Source organism: Macrotis lagotis, chromosome 4, assembly GCF_037893015.1.
Source record: "Macrotis lagotis isolate mMagLag1 chromosome 4, bilby.v1.9.chrom.fasta, whole genome shotgun sequence".
Classification (NCBI taxonomy): Eukaryota; Metazoa; Chordata; class Mammalia; order Peramelemorphia; family Peramelidae; genus Macrotis; species Macrotis lagotis.
The window spans coordinates 101221768-101239672 of NC_133661.1; the positions used below are offsets into that span (position 1 = coordinate 101221768).

The 17905-nt window shown below is 37.3% G+C and overlaps 1 protein-coding gene across 38 annotated transcripts in view; it reads right to left on the reverse strand.

Moving 5' to 3' along the window:
• Positions 1 to 17905, reverse strand: part of TCF7L2 (transcription factor 7 like 2) — a 230962-nt gene that overhangs the window by 124548 nt on the left and 88509 nt on the right. For all 38 annotated transcript variants that reach the window (XM_074233677.1, XM_074233664.1, XM_074233655.1 and 35 more), the window contains one exon: positions 15862 to 15963. In XM_074233677.1, coding sequence (XP_074089778.1) covers positions 15862 to 15963 — 102 coding nt within the window. The remainder of the gene's footprint in view (positions 1 to 15861; positions 15964 to 17905) is intronic.

Below are 17905 nucleotides of genomic sequence, written 5' to 3' on the forward strand. Positions count from 1 at the left end.
AATTCAGTTTCAAAGCCAGGTCCCCCAACTCAGAATCTGGTCCTTGTGAAAAGTTGTATATCATATTTCTGACTCTGCCTTGATAGAGCATCAAAAAAGTTAATATTGTAATCTAGAAATGATAAAGATATCACAATACCTGAGCATCAATAAGGTATAAAGGAAAGGACACCCAAATGGAATTCAGGAGATCCAAATTTTTATATGAACTATGCCACTCACTTATATGTGACCTTGAGCAAGAAACTTCATCTCTTTGTGATTCAATTATTTTAAATGTGAAATAAGGACAGGAAAAGGTAAAGTGACCAGCTTGGAGGAAGTGATCAAAAAGGTATTTTTCTCATTCTGACATTCTATGACTCTATTTGTAAATAAAGAATAGTACCTGACTCTTAGGTTCACATAAGAAAGCTGTCAACAGAACATTAAAAAAGACTTCCAAAGAATCTTGAAAATCATTTATATTGGCTGTGGCTTCCTCTCTTCATTTTGTAGATTTGAGAAATTTGGAGATGTTCTAACAAATATTCAGATCCATGGGGTCCTTTATCCAGACTGAACCTATGATCAGATTGCCCATTAATAATGTTCTGAAGCATGAACTAAAACAACCTGGAACAGAAGCACTATTCTTTAAGCACTCAAGATCCTCCCTTGCCTTCTTCAAAAGACCTTTGCACACATTCATTGTCATCCTCATAATCTGGCAGCGACCAGTGCTTGCTCATGCCCAATGTAGAATCTTACTGCTACTCAATCAGTGGTGGTGGTGGTGGGGGTATACTTTTAAAATATATCTTCATACTTAACTGTGAGGTGTTTTGGCATGGAGTCTCAGTTATGTGATTCACTAAGGCCAGCATTCATAGCCTGGGAACATAGCCCGAGACCCAGAGTCAATTTACCTTGTGTCACTTCACAGCTAGTAGAGTCCTCTGAGATCCTCTAATACAAATTTGTCACTTCACAGTGGAAGAAACAGATCCAGAGAGAGAGAGAGAGTGACTTACACAAGTTCACATATTGAATTATGGCTAAAACTAGATTAGAATTCAAGTCTTCTGCAATTAATTTGTATTATTGGTATGGATTTTTCCATTGACTTATTTTTATATGTTTCATGCCCGGCCTCAGTAGAATATAAGATATTAATTTACCTAGTATTTATTATTTTTGGAGATCAATGAATTCATTGATATGCAGCACTTCCAATGTATAGAGTCCCTATCCCAATATAGATCTCTAACTTAAAAACTTATGAGTGTAATCTGGAAGATGAGAGGTTAAATTAAATTGCCAGGGTCACTCAACTAGTAATTGTTAGAAGCTACACTTGAACGTGTGTGTGTGTGTGTGTGTGTGTGTGTATGTGTGTGGTTGTTTTTATTGAATTGAATTTTCTAATCCAGTGTTACCCTATTCCACCTTCTCATAAGAGCAAAAATATATTCCATTGTATCTTATTTCATTATATTACACCAATTCCTCTACCAACAGATGAACATCTTAAAAGAGCATCAGAACTGATACATCCCAATGAAATGATAGGACCAACTGACCAACTAGAATAATATCTCTTGGGATATGGGAGGTGAGAGATAGAGAAAGGGAGTATATAGTAAAATTAGGTTTGCAGTACTTGCCAGAAATATGAACTGTGTACATATTACAAATATTTACCAAAGTGATCAACACAAAGTGAGACTAATCTGGCTTTCATAACCTGGCACACATTCCACGTTCTGCAGGCCACGTCAACAAGAAAACAAAGAGACAACCTGGCAGCAAGCAATATCAAACTACAGAGGAGTAAATAAAGCTTTCTAAGAGGCACCACAGCTTCCTGCCCCCAACTTTTACTTCCTCAGTCAAATTTCCATTTTCAGCTCATAAGAAAACAATTCTACTTTCCTTCACCTCTTAGAATTTTTGTACACAACATGGGGAGAAACAAAGGGAATCTAGCTGCAAACAATAGCAGTTCCTGGAGGGGAGCCCTGGGATCTTGTTCTTCCCCTTGGAAAGGGTTTTAGAGTCACTGCCATCTTCTGAGTTCAAGTTTCAATGATGGGACCTTCTTAAGAAGAGGGAAGGTTGAAGATAGCTAATTATGAATTGAGAACTCAGCACATGAAGAAGGTGCAGAGATAGATGATTATCAGGTATGCCTATGATCCTAAGTCCATAAGTTTGTAAATTGCTCAGAGTTAATAGGACCTTTGTACTGGGGAAAGAAAAAAAGGAACTCCTAGGACTTGGAACAAATGATAAAATTCACTGACATAAAAGAAATAGTAATAAGTCAAAATTAGACCCAATTCTTAGCCAACAATCCATGTTAAACATAAGCCTAAAATGATTATGATAAATAGTGGTGCAATGAATTTAGGCATAGACAACATAGGTGTGCTGATGATTTCTTCTCTAGAATGCTGTCTTTTCCCAAGTTCTGATAAATTGAGTATAATAAAATTTCCACCTATAGGTGGCAACGCTTGTACCATCCTTTTTCTGGTTTGGTCTTTAATTGTACATGGCAACAAATGAGTTGAAGTGAGAGTACGATCTATCAGAGATAGAAAAGGAAGGCATGCCAAAAATTATACATATATAGCAAATGAATAAATTAAAAGAAAAGCTATAATTCCATGTGCACACACCTACAGTTCTATTCCACAGGCAAAGCAGACAAGTGGGATATTAGAAAGGTGTGCAGAACATGGACTGAAATTCAGAAATCACCTTAGAACACAGAAAGTAATGGTTAAACACTCTCAAAGAATCTCTCCTGTAACAAAACTTTTCTATTGGAAGGATCAGTCCAATGGTGAGTGAATGAATGAATGAAAAAAAAAACCCAAAGAATATGTATTGAGTGCTTATATCCCCACTGTGCTAAGTCTTAGGAATACAAACAGAAAAATCAAGATAGGATTTGTTTCTATGAAATTGTCTTCAATTAGAAGAAATCCTATCTTGATTTTTATACCTATAAAACAGTTCGGTTTCTAGATGGCAAGCCCAAAACACCTTAGGGATACACTGATAAATGATGGATTGTGAGGGTGGGTAGAGGTAGAGAGAAGATAATTTGGAACACATAGGTGAAACACAGACAGGCCCAAAAGGTCTTAGGACCAAGTGGCAGCTGAAAATATGATCCATCTTGGTGGTTCCATCACTGGAAGGTCTGTAGTTGGTTACTCCCAATTCATCCAAGTAATGGAAGTAACCTTATTTCTTTTTTTTTTTAGGTTTTTGCTAGGCAATGGGGTTAAGTGGCTTGCCCAAGGCCACACAGCTAGGTAATTAGTAAGTGTCTGTGACTGGATTTGAACCCAGGTACTCCTGACTCCAGGGCCAGTGCTTTATCCACTGCACCACCTAGCGCCCCAAGTAACCTTATTTTGAGAGAGAGTGGAGTTGGGAGTAAAGAATAAGAAGAAAATAAAAATGTTTCCCCACTTTTGGAACTTCCTGCCCAATTAACCCATGGTGTCTGGGAAGTTCAAAGATTCAAGAAGAGGCAAAGGGAAGTGAACTGATAATTCTACCAGCGTCCAATCCTCCCTTCCTGAGTATTTCTCAATTTAATATCATCAACCACCCATTTTCTTCAAAACAATGAGATAAACTATTCATAGTAGAAATAACATGGTTGGTAGAGCACTAACTTGAAACACAGAAAACTTAAGTAGTTGTATCACTATGGGCAAACTATAACCACGGTCTCGTTTTCAATTTTTTATCTATATAAGAGGGGATACTGCAATTGTCCTATCTGTTCCGCAGTGTGAAGATCAAATGATATCATGGGTAAAGCATATGGCATCCTTAAGATATAAGTTCAAATTTAACCTTAGTTGCTTAATAAATTCCCTTTCTTCCCTCCTTTCCTTTCTGTCTTTCTGTACTACATCAAGGAAGAGATTCTTAGTTAGGCTGAACATTTTAAGCAAAAAAGTAACACCATGTTTCACCATTTTAGTGGTAGGGAGCATTAGATATTCTCATCTTAATTATTATGAGTCTGAACCTCAGATGCCTAGAATTATCTCAACACATGCTCCCTCTCCCTACAGACTCTCTAGTCAGAACACATTATTTGCATATATACCCTACACTCAAGCTAGCACATGTAGGCTCCTCTCCCTCTCGTCTGCTCACATTTTCCCTTCTTCATTTCATGTAAATTGCTTTTACTCTGCCCTGTTCCAAGTTGCATAAAAGACTCTTTTATTTTCTTGAGGGAGATGGAGATAGCTTATTAACATCAGGCACCTGGGTGGGATGGGGGTGGGAAGGCAGTATAAACCCAATGGGAAAAGGAAAAAAAAGGAAGAAAAGGGGCAGCAAGCACAGTACCCTTTTAAAAATGACACCTTCAGTTCTGTGATCAAACTAGGTATACTCATGGAGTCCTGACTAAATATTCCTCAACTTTGTCACTGGTAACTAAGAATTTTCTGACACTCCCTACTTTATAAGCCTTGGTTCCAGAGGTGCTACCTCTTTCCAAATTTTATTTCTGAGTTTCTATTATATCATCCCAAAGGAAGCTTTCCCAGGACAAAATTATGTTACTTTTTGTCTTCAATCCCTTTCTCTCCTTCCCCAAGGCCTCAAGGCCTCTCCTCTTGCCTACACTTCTTGTCCCCCTAAGTTTTATTTTAAATCTAAGTTGGCTTCTGGCTTCTAGCACTAGGAAAACGGCTCTCTCAGAATCCTGCACGGGTGCCCTTCTAAGGCTGGCTCAACTTCAGAGGCAGGAGAAACAAGGAATGCCCTGGCTTTTTGTCACCATAGCAATGTGAGAGGTCCCTAGGGACTGAAGAACACACTGGTCCCAAGGCCTGCCTGTGCTGTTGGGTTTCCTTCCTTCCTTCCTTCCTTGGTAATTTTAAGTACTTGCTGTTTTCTTCACCATCAGCACCTGGGCAGCCAGGCAAGTAAGATTTGAGAGAGAAAACAGATTTCTGTGACTTAAAAGTCAAGAGAAGAAGGGATCTTTGCCCTACCAGATTAGGAAGCCTGATGACTCTACCATCTCTAACTCATTAAGTGTCCTGTGATGGACATCCTCCTAGCTTGGGTTCACCTGCCATGACAGCTTTGACAGGAAAATGGGTTTCTAACATGACATTCCTGAATCCTTAAAAGTTTTACAGATATAACACAGGTTACTAATGAATTTCAAGTTTTGTTGGGGTTTTTTTGAGAGGAGAGCAGGTCTATCTGATCATCCCTTCCCTCTGATCTACTCACATTTTCCCTTTTTTCATTTCAGAATTTGGCAAAGGCATAACCATCCTAGGGCAACTAGGATTTTGCCCTAGAGCACTGACATGGAGGAAAGTGTGGAAGACAGAAACCCTTCCTCCCTGAACAGATATGTCCCTAATAGGTGAAAAGGGGTTTTACTTCTCCTCTTTATGATGTCTGCCACGCCTTCACTTATTCTTGTTGTCCTCTGCTGGAGCAAGTGACTACATATAGCTGCCTGCCACCCCCCACAGTCCACTCATCATGACTGCTCTGTTGCAAAGCCCACCTTTTGTCCAACATGGAGAGGGCAATGGGGAGGTATAGCACAGACTCAGGACACAAATAAATGAATTTGTCCAGGAATAATTAATTCCTTCATATAGCTCTGGTTATGGTCCAGTACAGGAACAGAAAACAAGAACCACAAGACTTCCCAAACTATGGACACAATTAAAATAAGCTGAGTGGACAGGACCAGGGCCCAGTCAGTTCAACTGTCATTTGATCCAATATCATCAATGTCCTAAGTTACTGAAGGACTGTCACATTTGAGGCAGGATGAATCAGAGTTGTTCATGCCCTGCCTTACTGACTTTAGTGATTAAGAAATGAAATCACAGATTCCCCCAAACACCTAGCATTAAGCACAGTGATGAGCAAGGGCCAGGTTGGTGGAATAGTGGCGCTCAATAGACTGTCAAAGGAAAGTTCATTCATAGTTCCATTTGGTTATTTTGGGAGAGGTAATCAGAGTTAAACGACTTGCCCAGGGTCACATAGCTATTAGGTATCATTTTCAATAAATACAGGCTCTACTCTCAGCTTAGCTACCATAGCATCCCATGGACAGTTAGGTAATTATAGACTTCTATTAAAATGGAAAAGCATGTTTTAAAAAAACACATTGAAGCAGAAAAGGAGGAGCTAAAACCTGATTTTAGAGCTTTTAGTAAGTCTATTTGGTTTCTGACACCATAAAAGAAATGCAACAAAAAAGTCATGAAATAAAAGCCACACATCAATAGGCTGTTGTCCCACTCTTATAATCATGCAGACTTGCATCTATGATTCAGCTCTACCTCTCAAGTCTCCCATTAATAGAAGTTGGGCCTTAGAATGAAGACACACAGAGGAGATTTAACTTCCAGAGCCATCTAGAGAATCAGGTCCCACATTAATGAAACTGTTATGGCCCAGCACAGTTCACTGAGAAATGGAATTTAACTTCAATCACTGACAAACCATACCATGAAAGAAATCATCTCAAAAAATACAGGTTCCCAAATAAGGGGGAAAAGCAAGCCACAGAGAGATTATTTTGTTGTGGAAAGAATGTTAGATTTGGAATCAGAATTTGAATTTTGCTTCAGTCACTTACTCCTTAGAATAACCTTAGGGAAATCATTTAATCTCTTTTGGTCTTAGTTTCCTCATCTTTGAAAAATAATAGCTGGATTAGATGAACTATAAATTCTATACCAGAGCAAAATCTTTGATCAATCCTTTGAACCTATTTTTACAGGAGCTAATAATAACATCAGGAGACAATAAAAAATGTTAAAATAAACCTCATTTCCATATCACGAATTGACTTTCTACCCAAATCAAGTATTAATTGACTATTTACTCGACAGAAGGGGGTAGGGAGTTTAGAATATGCTGAGAGGGAAATATAGAAGGAGCATATTATAAAGTCCCTACCCTCAAAATGCTTACTTGATAAATAAAATAATAGAGGTAATAACACAATATCTGGGAGTGAGTGCCAAATTAGGGTTTTCATTAGAATCACAGCCCAAATTATGAAAACAAATCTACTTCCAAGTATATTTGACAGTTTAGTTCCAGTTCCTCTCCCCCCTCCCTTTAATCTCATAATGAATTGAGTGCTAAAGTTTTGTTATGTAACCTTCTAAAGAGCTTGGAATTCTGTATTCCCTGAACTGGGAAAAAATAGATGCAATGTATAAGAGTGAGTTGAAGGCAACCTTTAATATTACAGGTAATAACCATTTAGAGAATATCAGTACTAGAAGGGATAAAGGAGATCACATATAGGAGAGTTATTAACCTGGGGTCAAAGGGAGAAAAAATTTTTAAAGAATTATTTTGATAGGGGTGGCTACATGGCACAGTGGGATAAAGCACCAGCCCTGGAGTCAAGAGGACCTGAGTTCAAATCCAGCCTCAAACTCTTAATAATTACCTAGCTGTGTGATCTTGGGCAAATCACTTAACCCCATTGCCTTGCAAAAAACTTTAAAAAAAAAAAGAATTACTTTAATAACTATTTCAAAATAATTGATTTCCTCCATAATACTATATATTTTATTTTATTCATTTAAAAACATTTTTGAAAAGGGATCCATAAGTTCCTCCAGTCTATCAGAGGAATCCATGACACAAAAATTTCAGAATCCCTGCTTTGTAGAACAGTTATGATACCTGGCAAAGATTAACAGCAAACTTGCATTTTATTCCATTGAACATCAAAATGTTCATCAAACTGGTAGTTAGCTACCTACCAAATGTTGACTGTATTTTTATTTAAATGCCAACAAAACAGTGATCAGTCTTGACTCCTGAATACTGCAAATCTAACATTCCTTACCCAGGAATGGTGGCTATAAATGTGAGGTGAAAAATACATTTTTTCCCCAAATGTGGCCAATGCATTAATTAGTTTTACTTGATCACATATATTTCTTATATGGGTCCTACGGCTATAGAAGAGTAAAAGCAACATTAATTTTTTTTAAAGAGAATCTATTAAAAATGCACTCTAACTGATTCTGATGATTGCTTTCTTTACAGAAGGAAGCATCCCATCTCAAAACCAAAACAGACCAAATCTCTTTCTAAGCAATGTGAACAAGCATCTTCACCCTTTTATCCAGGATAAAGAAGGAAGTCCCAACAAAGTCTATAATACTTGAACAAAAGTTTTTGTGATAACTCAAGTCAGGACCCTATGTTCTCAAGGATTACTAGGTCTTTACTGGACAAGAGGCCAAAGATAAACAACAGCAATCAAATTGCTATTATTCTACCCTATCTAGGAAATAAAAGACATTTTTAAAAATTTTTTATTTATTTATTTAAGGCAATGGGGTTAAGTAATTTGCCCAATTAATAAGCGACTTGCACAGCTAGGCAAGTATTAAGAGTCTGAGGCCAAATTTGAACTCAGGTCCTCCTTCTGCCAGGGCCAGACCACTATCCACTGTACCACTTAGCTGCCCCCCCAAAAAAGACATTTTTGGATCCTTCCACAATCAGTGCAGAAAGATGGTCCTGTGACTGAACCTCTCTTTCCCAAATACTTCCAAACGTAACAATAACTTCTCTCCAATCTCTGAATGCTTGGAGACCAGATACTATATAATTTATCACTTAATTATAGATTTTTGGTTTCATTCAATAATAGCTTTGTGTGTTAGTTTTGTCAGTTCAACCAAACTGTATACTTCTCAGCAGGCAGAATCATAACATGCATACCACAGTGCCTAATACAATGTTGCAGATTTAGGAGGAATTCAGAAAAATAACCAGGTCATATCTCCATCTATCTTGTCTTACTGATAACCCTTTCCCCACCTGGACCAGGACCCCCTCTCCAGAATTCATGCCCAGAGTCCCAAGGGAAATATTCTTCTCAGCTTAGAACCTTAAAAGTTGGGAGTGTTCAACTGGTGACTAAAAGGAATGCAAACTTGTCTAGGGCGTAACATTTGACCACTCTCAAATTAAGTGATGCTTTCTTTACAAACCATCTACTAGTCTACTAAAACCATTTTTCTATCTCTCCTGCCTTCACCTCAGCTTCTACTATCTGCTCTATCCCCAATAATCAAAATAACAGCAACATTGCTTTTGGAAATGATGCAGTCAATTAACTGCTTCAGGGAAGAATTCTCTGTAATTATCCCTGTAATGCAAGAGAACAAACTTCCCTGGATATCACTTTCAAAATATACCATCTTCCCCTATTAAAATTCAGGTTTCTTGAATTTTTCTCAATCTTCTTCTTTTTTTTGACTACTCTGCAGTCTAAATCACCAGTACCTCCTAGATATACTATTTGCATGGATTTTGGTGAAGCTGTCCTCTCTTGGTTCTTCTTCTATCTCTAAGGCCACCCTTTCTCAGTCTTTCTTGATAGTGATATATCTAGGTCACACCCACTAAACATAGGTGCCTCCTCAAGGTTCTAGCCCTTGGAGACTCCTCTCTATATATGGTAGCTGACTTGGGGAATCTTATCAGAAGATTCCAATATAAAGAGATGGCTGCACTGTATATGTCTTGTCTGTTCCTAGTTATTTACATCCTATCACACCTCCCCCCCACTAAAATGTAAGTTTTTTGAGAGCACGGCCTGGATTTTGCCTGTCTTTACATACTAAATATTAGCACTAATTCCTGACCCAAAATAAGTACTTGATAAATGCTTAGTGAACACTCTTCAATGTATTGTCTCCCTCTAGGAGAATGCTAAGTCCTGGAGATCAGCACCTTGTATGGCTTCTGATACTTGCAGCATCTAGCACAGTGTTGGGCATGCACTAAGTGATTAATAAGTGATTTTTCTTCCATCCATTCCTTACAAAACCAGGCATGGTTATGAACCTAAATCAATATCTGAAAAAGAAGGCTTATACCACAAAGATTTTCTCTCAAAGGAGGTCATGACCCCCTAAAAAGGTGCCCCCAGAAGCCTCTATAATACAGTAATAGTTGCAACAGCCAAAAAAAAAAAAAAAAGACAGGATGGGGCATGATTTCTCAAAGTAGTTTTGCTCCTTCTCTAATCGCAAATTTCATAGATTTAGAGCTACAAAAGCCTGTGATTTGCCCTATCACACCAAGAATAAGTTTCAATGATTTACCAGGTCCTGTGACTCTGCCTAATAACTATGACTCTTTTCCATAGCACCAAGAAAGAAGGTGCTATGGACTCTAAATTTCAAGTCACTGCCTTCCCTCCCCAATTCAGCAACAAAAATAATCAGAAATATATGATCTTCTTTACATACTGGAAAAAAAGCCCCATACCTCAAGAAGCAAGCTTTGCCTCAAGTTTTTCCCATCATTTCATATTTCGTGAGAGTTTTCCTCTGTCCTTCAGCATTTAAACAAAAATGGGGGAAAAAAGAACAAAACACCACCCTGCTACTGCAACCTAGCATCCTTTGTTCTTCAGGACTCAGCCTGCTTTCTTAGCCCACACCTCTCTGCTCATTACTCAGAAGAACAAGCCGCACTTGAAATCTACCCCAAGGTAAAAATCCACATCAACTTCAAAAGTCAACCCCGAAGAAATTGTAGGAATTTGGGAAGCCTTTTGCCGTTCTGTAAAAGATATACTATGCCAAAATACCACCATTTGGGGTACAGCATCTCTTTTTGCTAGGTACAAAGAGAAGTTAAATGAAAGTCTTTGTATAGCAAAGATACCAGAGGTAGCATCCAGGGAAAGCCTTCTAACCCACAAGCTCACCCAATCAGCTGGAGTAGTTTCAACTGAGCATATTGTCTCAGAAGACTACAACTCAGGAGGATTCCACCTTTTTTGCAGTTATTTTGAAATAGGCAAAATCTAGTCAAGAAATAGAAAAAGATGACTCACAAGCATTTCAGAAGTTTTGAATGGGCCAAAGACACCCCCAGCCCTCAGCAAGAGACTCAGTAACTTGGAAAAGAAAAGGGATTGGGGTGGGGGTGGGGATGTGATTATTTCCTAAGTCTAAATTCAAGTCATTTGAAAAGGGAGAGAAAAAAAATTAAAAGAATGGAATTCATATCAATTCACATTTGCTTTTGGTGGGTTAATGAAGACAGCATCCCTTGGGTATAATTCCCTTTCACTTCTGAACACAGATTAGCAGCAGCTGGATTATATATAACAAACAGGATATGTGACAGTTACAGGAACTAAAATGTGTGGTTTGTTATGTATCTTTTAATTAATATCTTTTTTTGTAATTTCAAACTCTACCTGTTAGGCATATTTACTCATTGCATGATATTACAAAAATTTAAAATAAATCTCTATTGGATCTAAATTTTGCTAAAGGGTTGACTCTCTAGGTACTACTATCCTCACCTATTAGGAAGTTACCAGAAAATATTTATTTTTCCTTGGTATATGTAGCTATCAATTTCTTTACTAATCATAACCTCTGCTCCTGATTTTTAAGTCAAAAATTAAGAAATCATTTGGTCAAAATACTAGCAAATATCTTAAATCTCAAAGAAATTATGAAGTGATTTTAAGTCATTTATTTTTAAATATTGTTGATGAAAGATTAAGAAATCACATTTTTAAAATAAAATATTACAACACAAAAATAGAATAAATGTTAGTTTGTAGTCAAAGTCTAATTCTGGAACATTATAGAGTTAAGTGACTAATTTTAACACTGGTAGATGAGGTTCATTAAAAATCTTACAGAGATCCAAATGTTATTCGGACTTAGAATATAATGCACAACAAATACATTAACTTCACATACTCACAGTACACATATGTACCAAATACTTGTGCACATCTGTGACCCAACACAAATTTGGCCAGGGTTTAACATTCCTTTTCTTCCCATTGAAAAAGCTTAATCATATTTTTTTGCAATTCAAATTGACAAATATTCTTACTCAACCAAAGCAGCAACTAAACAGACTAAGGGTAAGGAAGTGTGAAGCACAATAACAGAAGAAACAACATAACATTTTAATCCAGCTGCCTTCTACAATCTTCTTACCTGATTTCCTCCCATCACTACCACCACTTCCTCAGAATGACTCCATTTTTATATGTTCTTTATGTATTAAAAAACTCTACACAAATATACAATGACCAAACTTATCCAGAATAAAACACATAATTTAGATAAAACAAATGTTAAACATCTCACAAACTTTGGTTCATCTTTAATAAACATACTGCTTATCCCTCTTTTGCCCCATCTCCTTCCTTCTCTTGTTCCATCACCTCTACTAAGCACCACTCCCTTTGTCCCCCTAAGATGACTGTAAGGTTCACAAAAGATCATATTACAAATCCCAGCTGGGGCTCCTTGGATGAGGGTCTCCATCACTGAGGTACTACATGCTTCAAAGTGGTTGCTATGGTAAACAACATGCTTTTCACTGAACAAGAGAGGAAAATGGTCCTTAAGACACTCCTATTGCCTGCCTAGCCAAAACCCACAACTGAATCTGACTCAGGCTTCCTGGAAAAATATTCTGCCCTCTCCTCCAGTCCCTGCCCCCAGCTCTGATCTTTAATTTCCAAATGTGAATATAAGGTTCTTAGAACCTGGACAACCCTACTTGTTTTCATTGGCTACAAGCCACCTTCCCAAGTTTACACACTGAATTCAAATTCAAAGCCAGTGAAGGAAAGAGATCTGAAGACCACAGAAGGGCACACCTACAATGGGGTGTGCCCATCCCAGATCTCCTTCAAAGACCTAGAAGCAGGTCTGTATTAAAAAGAAAGAAAGACCTCTAAGCCTTCTTAAAACAATGCTCTTCTTTTTTTTCCATAAGTAAATTTTCCACCAACCATTTCTGAACCAGTAGAGGTCAATCTTAAGAGTATGAGCTATCTTAGAGGATCACAGAATCAGTTTCAGATCTAAATGACAAATTAGTGGTCATCCAATTCAACTTCCCCACTCAGGAGAAACTGAGACCTGGAGAGGTTAGATAACTTGCTCAAGGTAACACCGATAATATAGCAAAACTAGGATTTATACTTGGACTCCCCCACTTCTAAATCCATATCACACTCAAAAAAGGTTGAAAAAAAGATTCTCCACCTCTCCAATCAGCTCAAATTGAATCAAGCACTAACAAGACCAGGCAGAGAAATTGTTGTGGAAAGGAACTGGAAGGAGCTATAGTTTCTGATTCCAGTTCTGCTAGCACGATGTTCCAGAGGTTCCTTATCAGCAAACTGAAGGTACTGGACTAGTAAATCAGAAAGAGCACTGACTAAAGTCAGAAGATCTGAATTTATTAGGCAAGTCATTTTTCCTCTCTGGTCTTTAGTTTCTTCACTTCTTTGACCAGATGTTTGGACTAAAAGCAGGGCTTCCTAACCTGGGGTCCATAAGCCTGTTTTTGTTTTGCTTTTTTAATATTTTGACAATTATATTTCAATGAAATTAGGGTTTTTTTCTCATCTTAAATATATTCTCTCTCTCTCTCTGTTTTTAATTAAAAACATTATTCTGAGAAAGAGTCCAGAGGTTTCACAGACTATCAAAGGGGTCTAAGGAATAAGAAAATGTGTGGAGATCTCCAAACGTGGAGATCTCTTAACTATATGTCCCGCAGGCTCTACAACTTTATCCAGATCAACCAGTGATGCATCAAGATAAATTCTCAATTGCTCACCTCCATTTATTTGTGTTTTTGTCACACCTATAAGGGAAACCAATTCAAGGCTCATAAGTTGACAGTTGCATTATCACATTGATAATTTCACTGCCAGAACACCAAATTAAAGCTAAGCAAGCTGCAAACACAAACCAGCTTTGTTTCTATTAGGATCATTGGCTTAAGAACTAAATGCTAGAAGGGATCTTAAGAAGCTATCTATTGTAACCTTATCATTAATGGAAGATGAAGCCAAGGCCTAGAAAGACAGTATACCAAGCAGAAGATCAGGGTGGATTTTTGTTCAGACTCTGCTCCCGGCTAACTGTGTGTGATCTGGAATATATCACTTCCATTCAAGAGCCTTCAGATTTCTCATTTGTAAAATGAAGGATCAAAAGATTTAGGGTTGGAAAAGTGCTTAGAAATTATCCAGTCTTCCACTCACCTCCTCTTACAGGTGAGTGACAAAGATTGTAATATAGAGCCAGGGTTTAAAACACAGGTTCTCTGATCCTAAACCTAATGTTCTTTACCCTACACCATGAAAGACTAGACTAAGTTATTTATTTCTAAGATCCTTTTCTCATCTAATGTTCCAGAATTCCATGAACTGAAGGAACAGCAATTCCATCTGATGAATTCAAGTCACATTTTTAGACAAAATTCACAGTCAACATTGCTCTGCTCCTCACTCTTTTCACAATACCCAAGTAATCAATATTCAAAAATAAATTCCATAATTATCATTATTATTGCTATTTTTGTCACAACTTTGTGTGACTGATCATCAGGATCACACATATGGAACCATTCCACCTACCAATGCCCATAGAGGACTCTTGATCTATAATTTAAATTCTTAGCACGTTACCTGGGACTCTGAGAAGTTAAAGGACTTGCCTATGGTCACATAGCTAAATGTGTCAGAAATGGAACTTGACCTCCAGGCTTTCCCCGACTTCAAATTTAAGCCTTGATCCATAAAGCTAGGTTACTTCTCCCATACAATAATGTCAATCAAAAATGGTTTTCATGACATTTAATATTATTATTATTATTATTATTATTATTGTACTGTGCCACATTCTATACCACTGTTTAAATTGTACAGGGGGATGTTTCTCTAAGTAAAATATATCAAAATGGCTGTAGTTTGAGAAGATATTCCTAAGATAAATTTTAAGCTCAGTTTTAAGACTGCCTTTTTTAAAAAAATGTATATATTAAATCTCATTTTTAAAAATTAAACATAATGTAGAGGCAAAATATACAAAGATAGCATTTTATGATTCTCAATAAAAAATACATGAATGGTTCCATGTTTTGCATAATTCTACCTGTCATAGATTAATTATAAAAATGTGTCATCCATTAATTATTTTTAAAATATAAAATCCAACATGTAATAAAATATAAAAAAGGAAATATTCTAATAAATCCAAGCTATCTTCTCAAGAGGTTAATTTACAAACTCTGCTTTCCATGTCTACAAACTCTTTAGTAAGAAACTGCATTAAAAATAAATGTGGTTATAAGCTCTTCATGAATGTGGTCACTGCTTAGTGCTAAACACAAGTTGATTCTGACATCACATACACAAAATTTGGAACTGCGTGCACCAAATACAGCATAAGCCTCTCAAAATTCATTTTTTAACTAATATCATTAAATGGGTACAGAGGATCTTTTTTTTCCAATGCTGTGTGAAAAAGATATTGCTATACTCAAAGACATAAAAGCAGCACTTTCCTCCTTTTGTGTTTTGATTCCCTTCTCCTCCACCTCCTGCCTATTACTTGTACAGGAATGGAAGAGAAAAAAGGAAGATCGTGGAGGGGAAATATGGCTTTTTATCAGCTTTTTGATGCCATTCATAAAACAATAGTAATGATATGTCCATGTCTGTGAGTGGCTTTGCCTTCCAGATTGGATCCAAAACAAGTAAAGTAAAAGAAAAATTCTCAAATCTGGGAAAATATATTATTTCTGATTTTGCTACTTCTTAAATATATCGCCAGCCAATAGAACCTTATGGCAATTACTACCATCAAGAGAACTCCCCACCCAATGTCTCCCCTTTACCTCACTCTCCTTCTACTCAAGCACCCTCAAAAAAAAAGACAGGAAAAAGTATAACAATTCAAAACCTTTAACAACAAAATAGCTTTTTTCAATAATAACAATTGTCTTTATGAGATTACTTACAACAATGTGTGCTGGAGATGGAGACCTTGCATCCTTGAGGGCTTGTCTACTCTGTAAGCTCCCTGCTTGAACATCAAGCAATGGCCATTTCATCTGGAGATACTGGAAAGGGAAACAAAAACATGAGAGGGTGAGAGTGTGTGTGTGTGTGTGTGAAAAGAAGCAGCAACATATTTCCATCTGCATGATTGTTGCTTACCAACCCCAAAAATAATACCCATTTTTAAAGACTAATTTCACCATTTAATTAATATGACATAATTAACTTCAAAAGAATGTTACCCTGAACAATCCCATTAATACAATTCCAATCATGATGGAGGGGAAATGGAGAGATGAGAAGGAAGAGGATAGAGAGACATACAGATAGAGATAGAGAACTGGAAGAGACCTCAGAAGCCTTTCCCTCTCATTTTGCAAATGAGGAATCCTAGACCCAGAATAAGTCAAGTGATTTGCCCAAGATCATTTGGAAGTAGTGTTGGAATTAGAACCCCCAATCTGACTCTAAACCTAACACTCTTTCCATTGTATCACAATAAATCAGACAATGATGTCTAAGGAAACCATCCATCCCGAATATTCTCTTCTAAGCAAACTATTCTCATTTTTAAAACAATCATCCTTTATTTGAAAGAGACCAAAGTACAAGTGTATAACTGAACTTGATCTAACAACTACATATTAAATGAAAATGCGGTAATTCAGTCTCTAGTCTAATAAACTACAAAACAAATATATTTCTTGGTAACAAATGTATCTTGCACACTAATCCTTTCCAAAGACCAGAGACATTTCTGAATATGCACACTGTAGATAATTTATATACTTGGCCCTCAAACTGAGAATAAAGGAATCACTTAATTAAATCTAGTCCCAACCTTCCAGAATTAGAAAACTTATTCCTGCTGTGGTTATATAGGGCACTACCAAGAAACTGGGTTACAGGCTCCATAAGACATTGAGTTTAGCACTGGAGGGGTCCTTCAAGGTCTTCTAAAATGCAATCATCTTACAGATGAGGGAACTGAGGTCCAGAAATGAAATACTATGTCCAAGGTCACCAAAAAACTAAGTGGAGTGTCAAAAAATCAAAACTTAGGTTATCTGCCTTCTGATTCAAACATCCATTTGCAAAGAATTATTTACTTTAGTTCAGATTACATTACTTCTTGACTAGAAGATTATCTTGTTCTATCACCTGCAGTCTCTTCTCTCTCCAGTGCACAGAGTAACATCATCCTCCTTGAATAGTAATCCATTGCCTGGAAGAAAATCCAACCAAGGTACTTCCAAACATTGGTTCCTGTCAGCCCCTACTGCTGGCATACTTTCTTTGTACTTTCCACAATCTTGCCCATTTCTGCCTGTTGAAATCTTATCCACACTTTAAAGGCTCAGATCAAATAACATCTCTTCCAAAAAACCTTCTCTGACCCTTTTCCCTTGCCCTGAAGCCAAATGGATTTCGCCTTCCTAGGAACTATCAATACCACATTGTTCCAGGCCTTCCTTGAACACTTATTGAATTCTATTTTCTATGGTTATTTATGTATATGCCTTAATTCCCCTATTGGATTATAAATTTCATCAGAATGAGGTTCAAGAGCTATGTCATATTCATCTTCGGATCATCCATAGGGTTCAATCCAAGACCAAAGCTATAAGTAGGGCAGAAGACTAGACACAGGGCCCCAATATGGGGGTTTGGGAGAGGAAGACCAAAACAGAAAGACTGCTGCCCTTTCCCTTACCTCATGGTCACCCATGACCTTGATACCCTGGCCAGTCCTCTGCCACCATGCTAATAATTCCCATCACTGTGGTGTTCTTTTCTGTGGGAAAACCATCAATATCACCACAACTCCCAGAGGTGTACATCATAATCTATAAGGGGACAGATTTCCCCTTTTCATGGAATGACTGCACCTGCAATCACAAATTCTATATCATCCCTGATAATGCCTGCCACCAAGACAACTATTTTTACCTCAAGTAACATAATTCCTAGGCAGTTCTCTCCCTAAGATCAAGTATACATCAG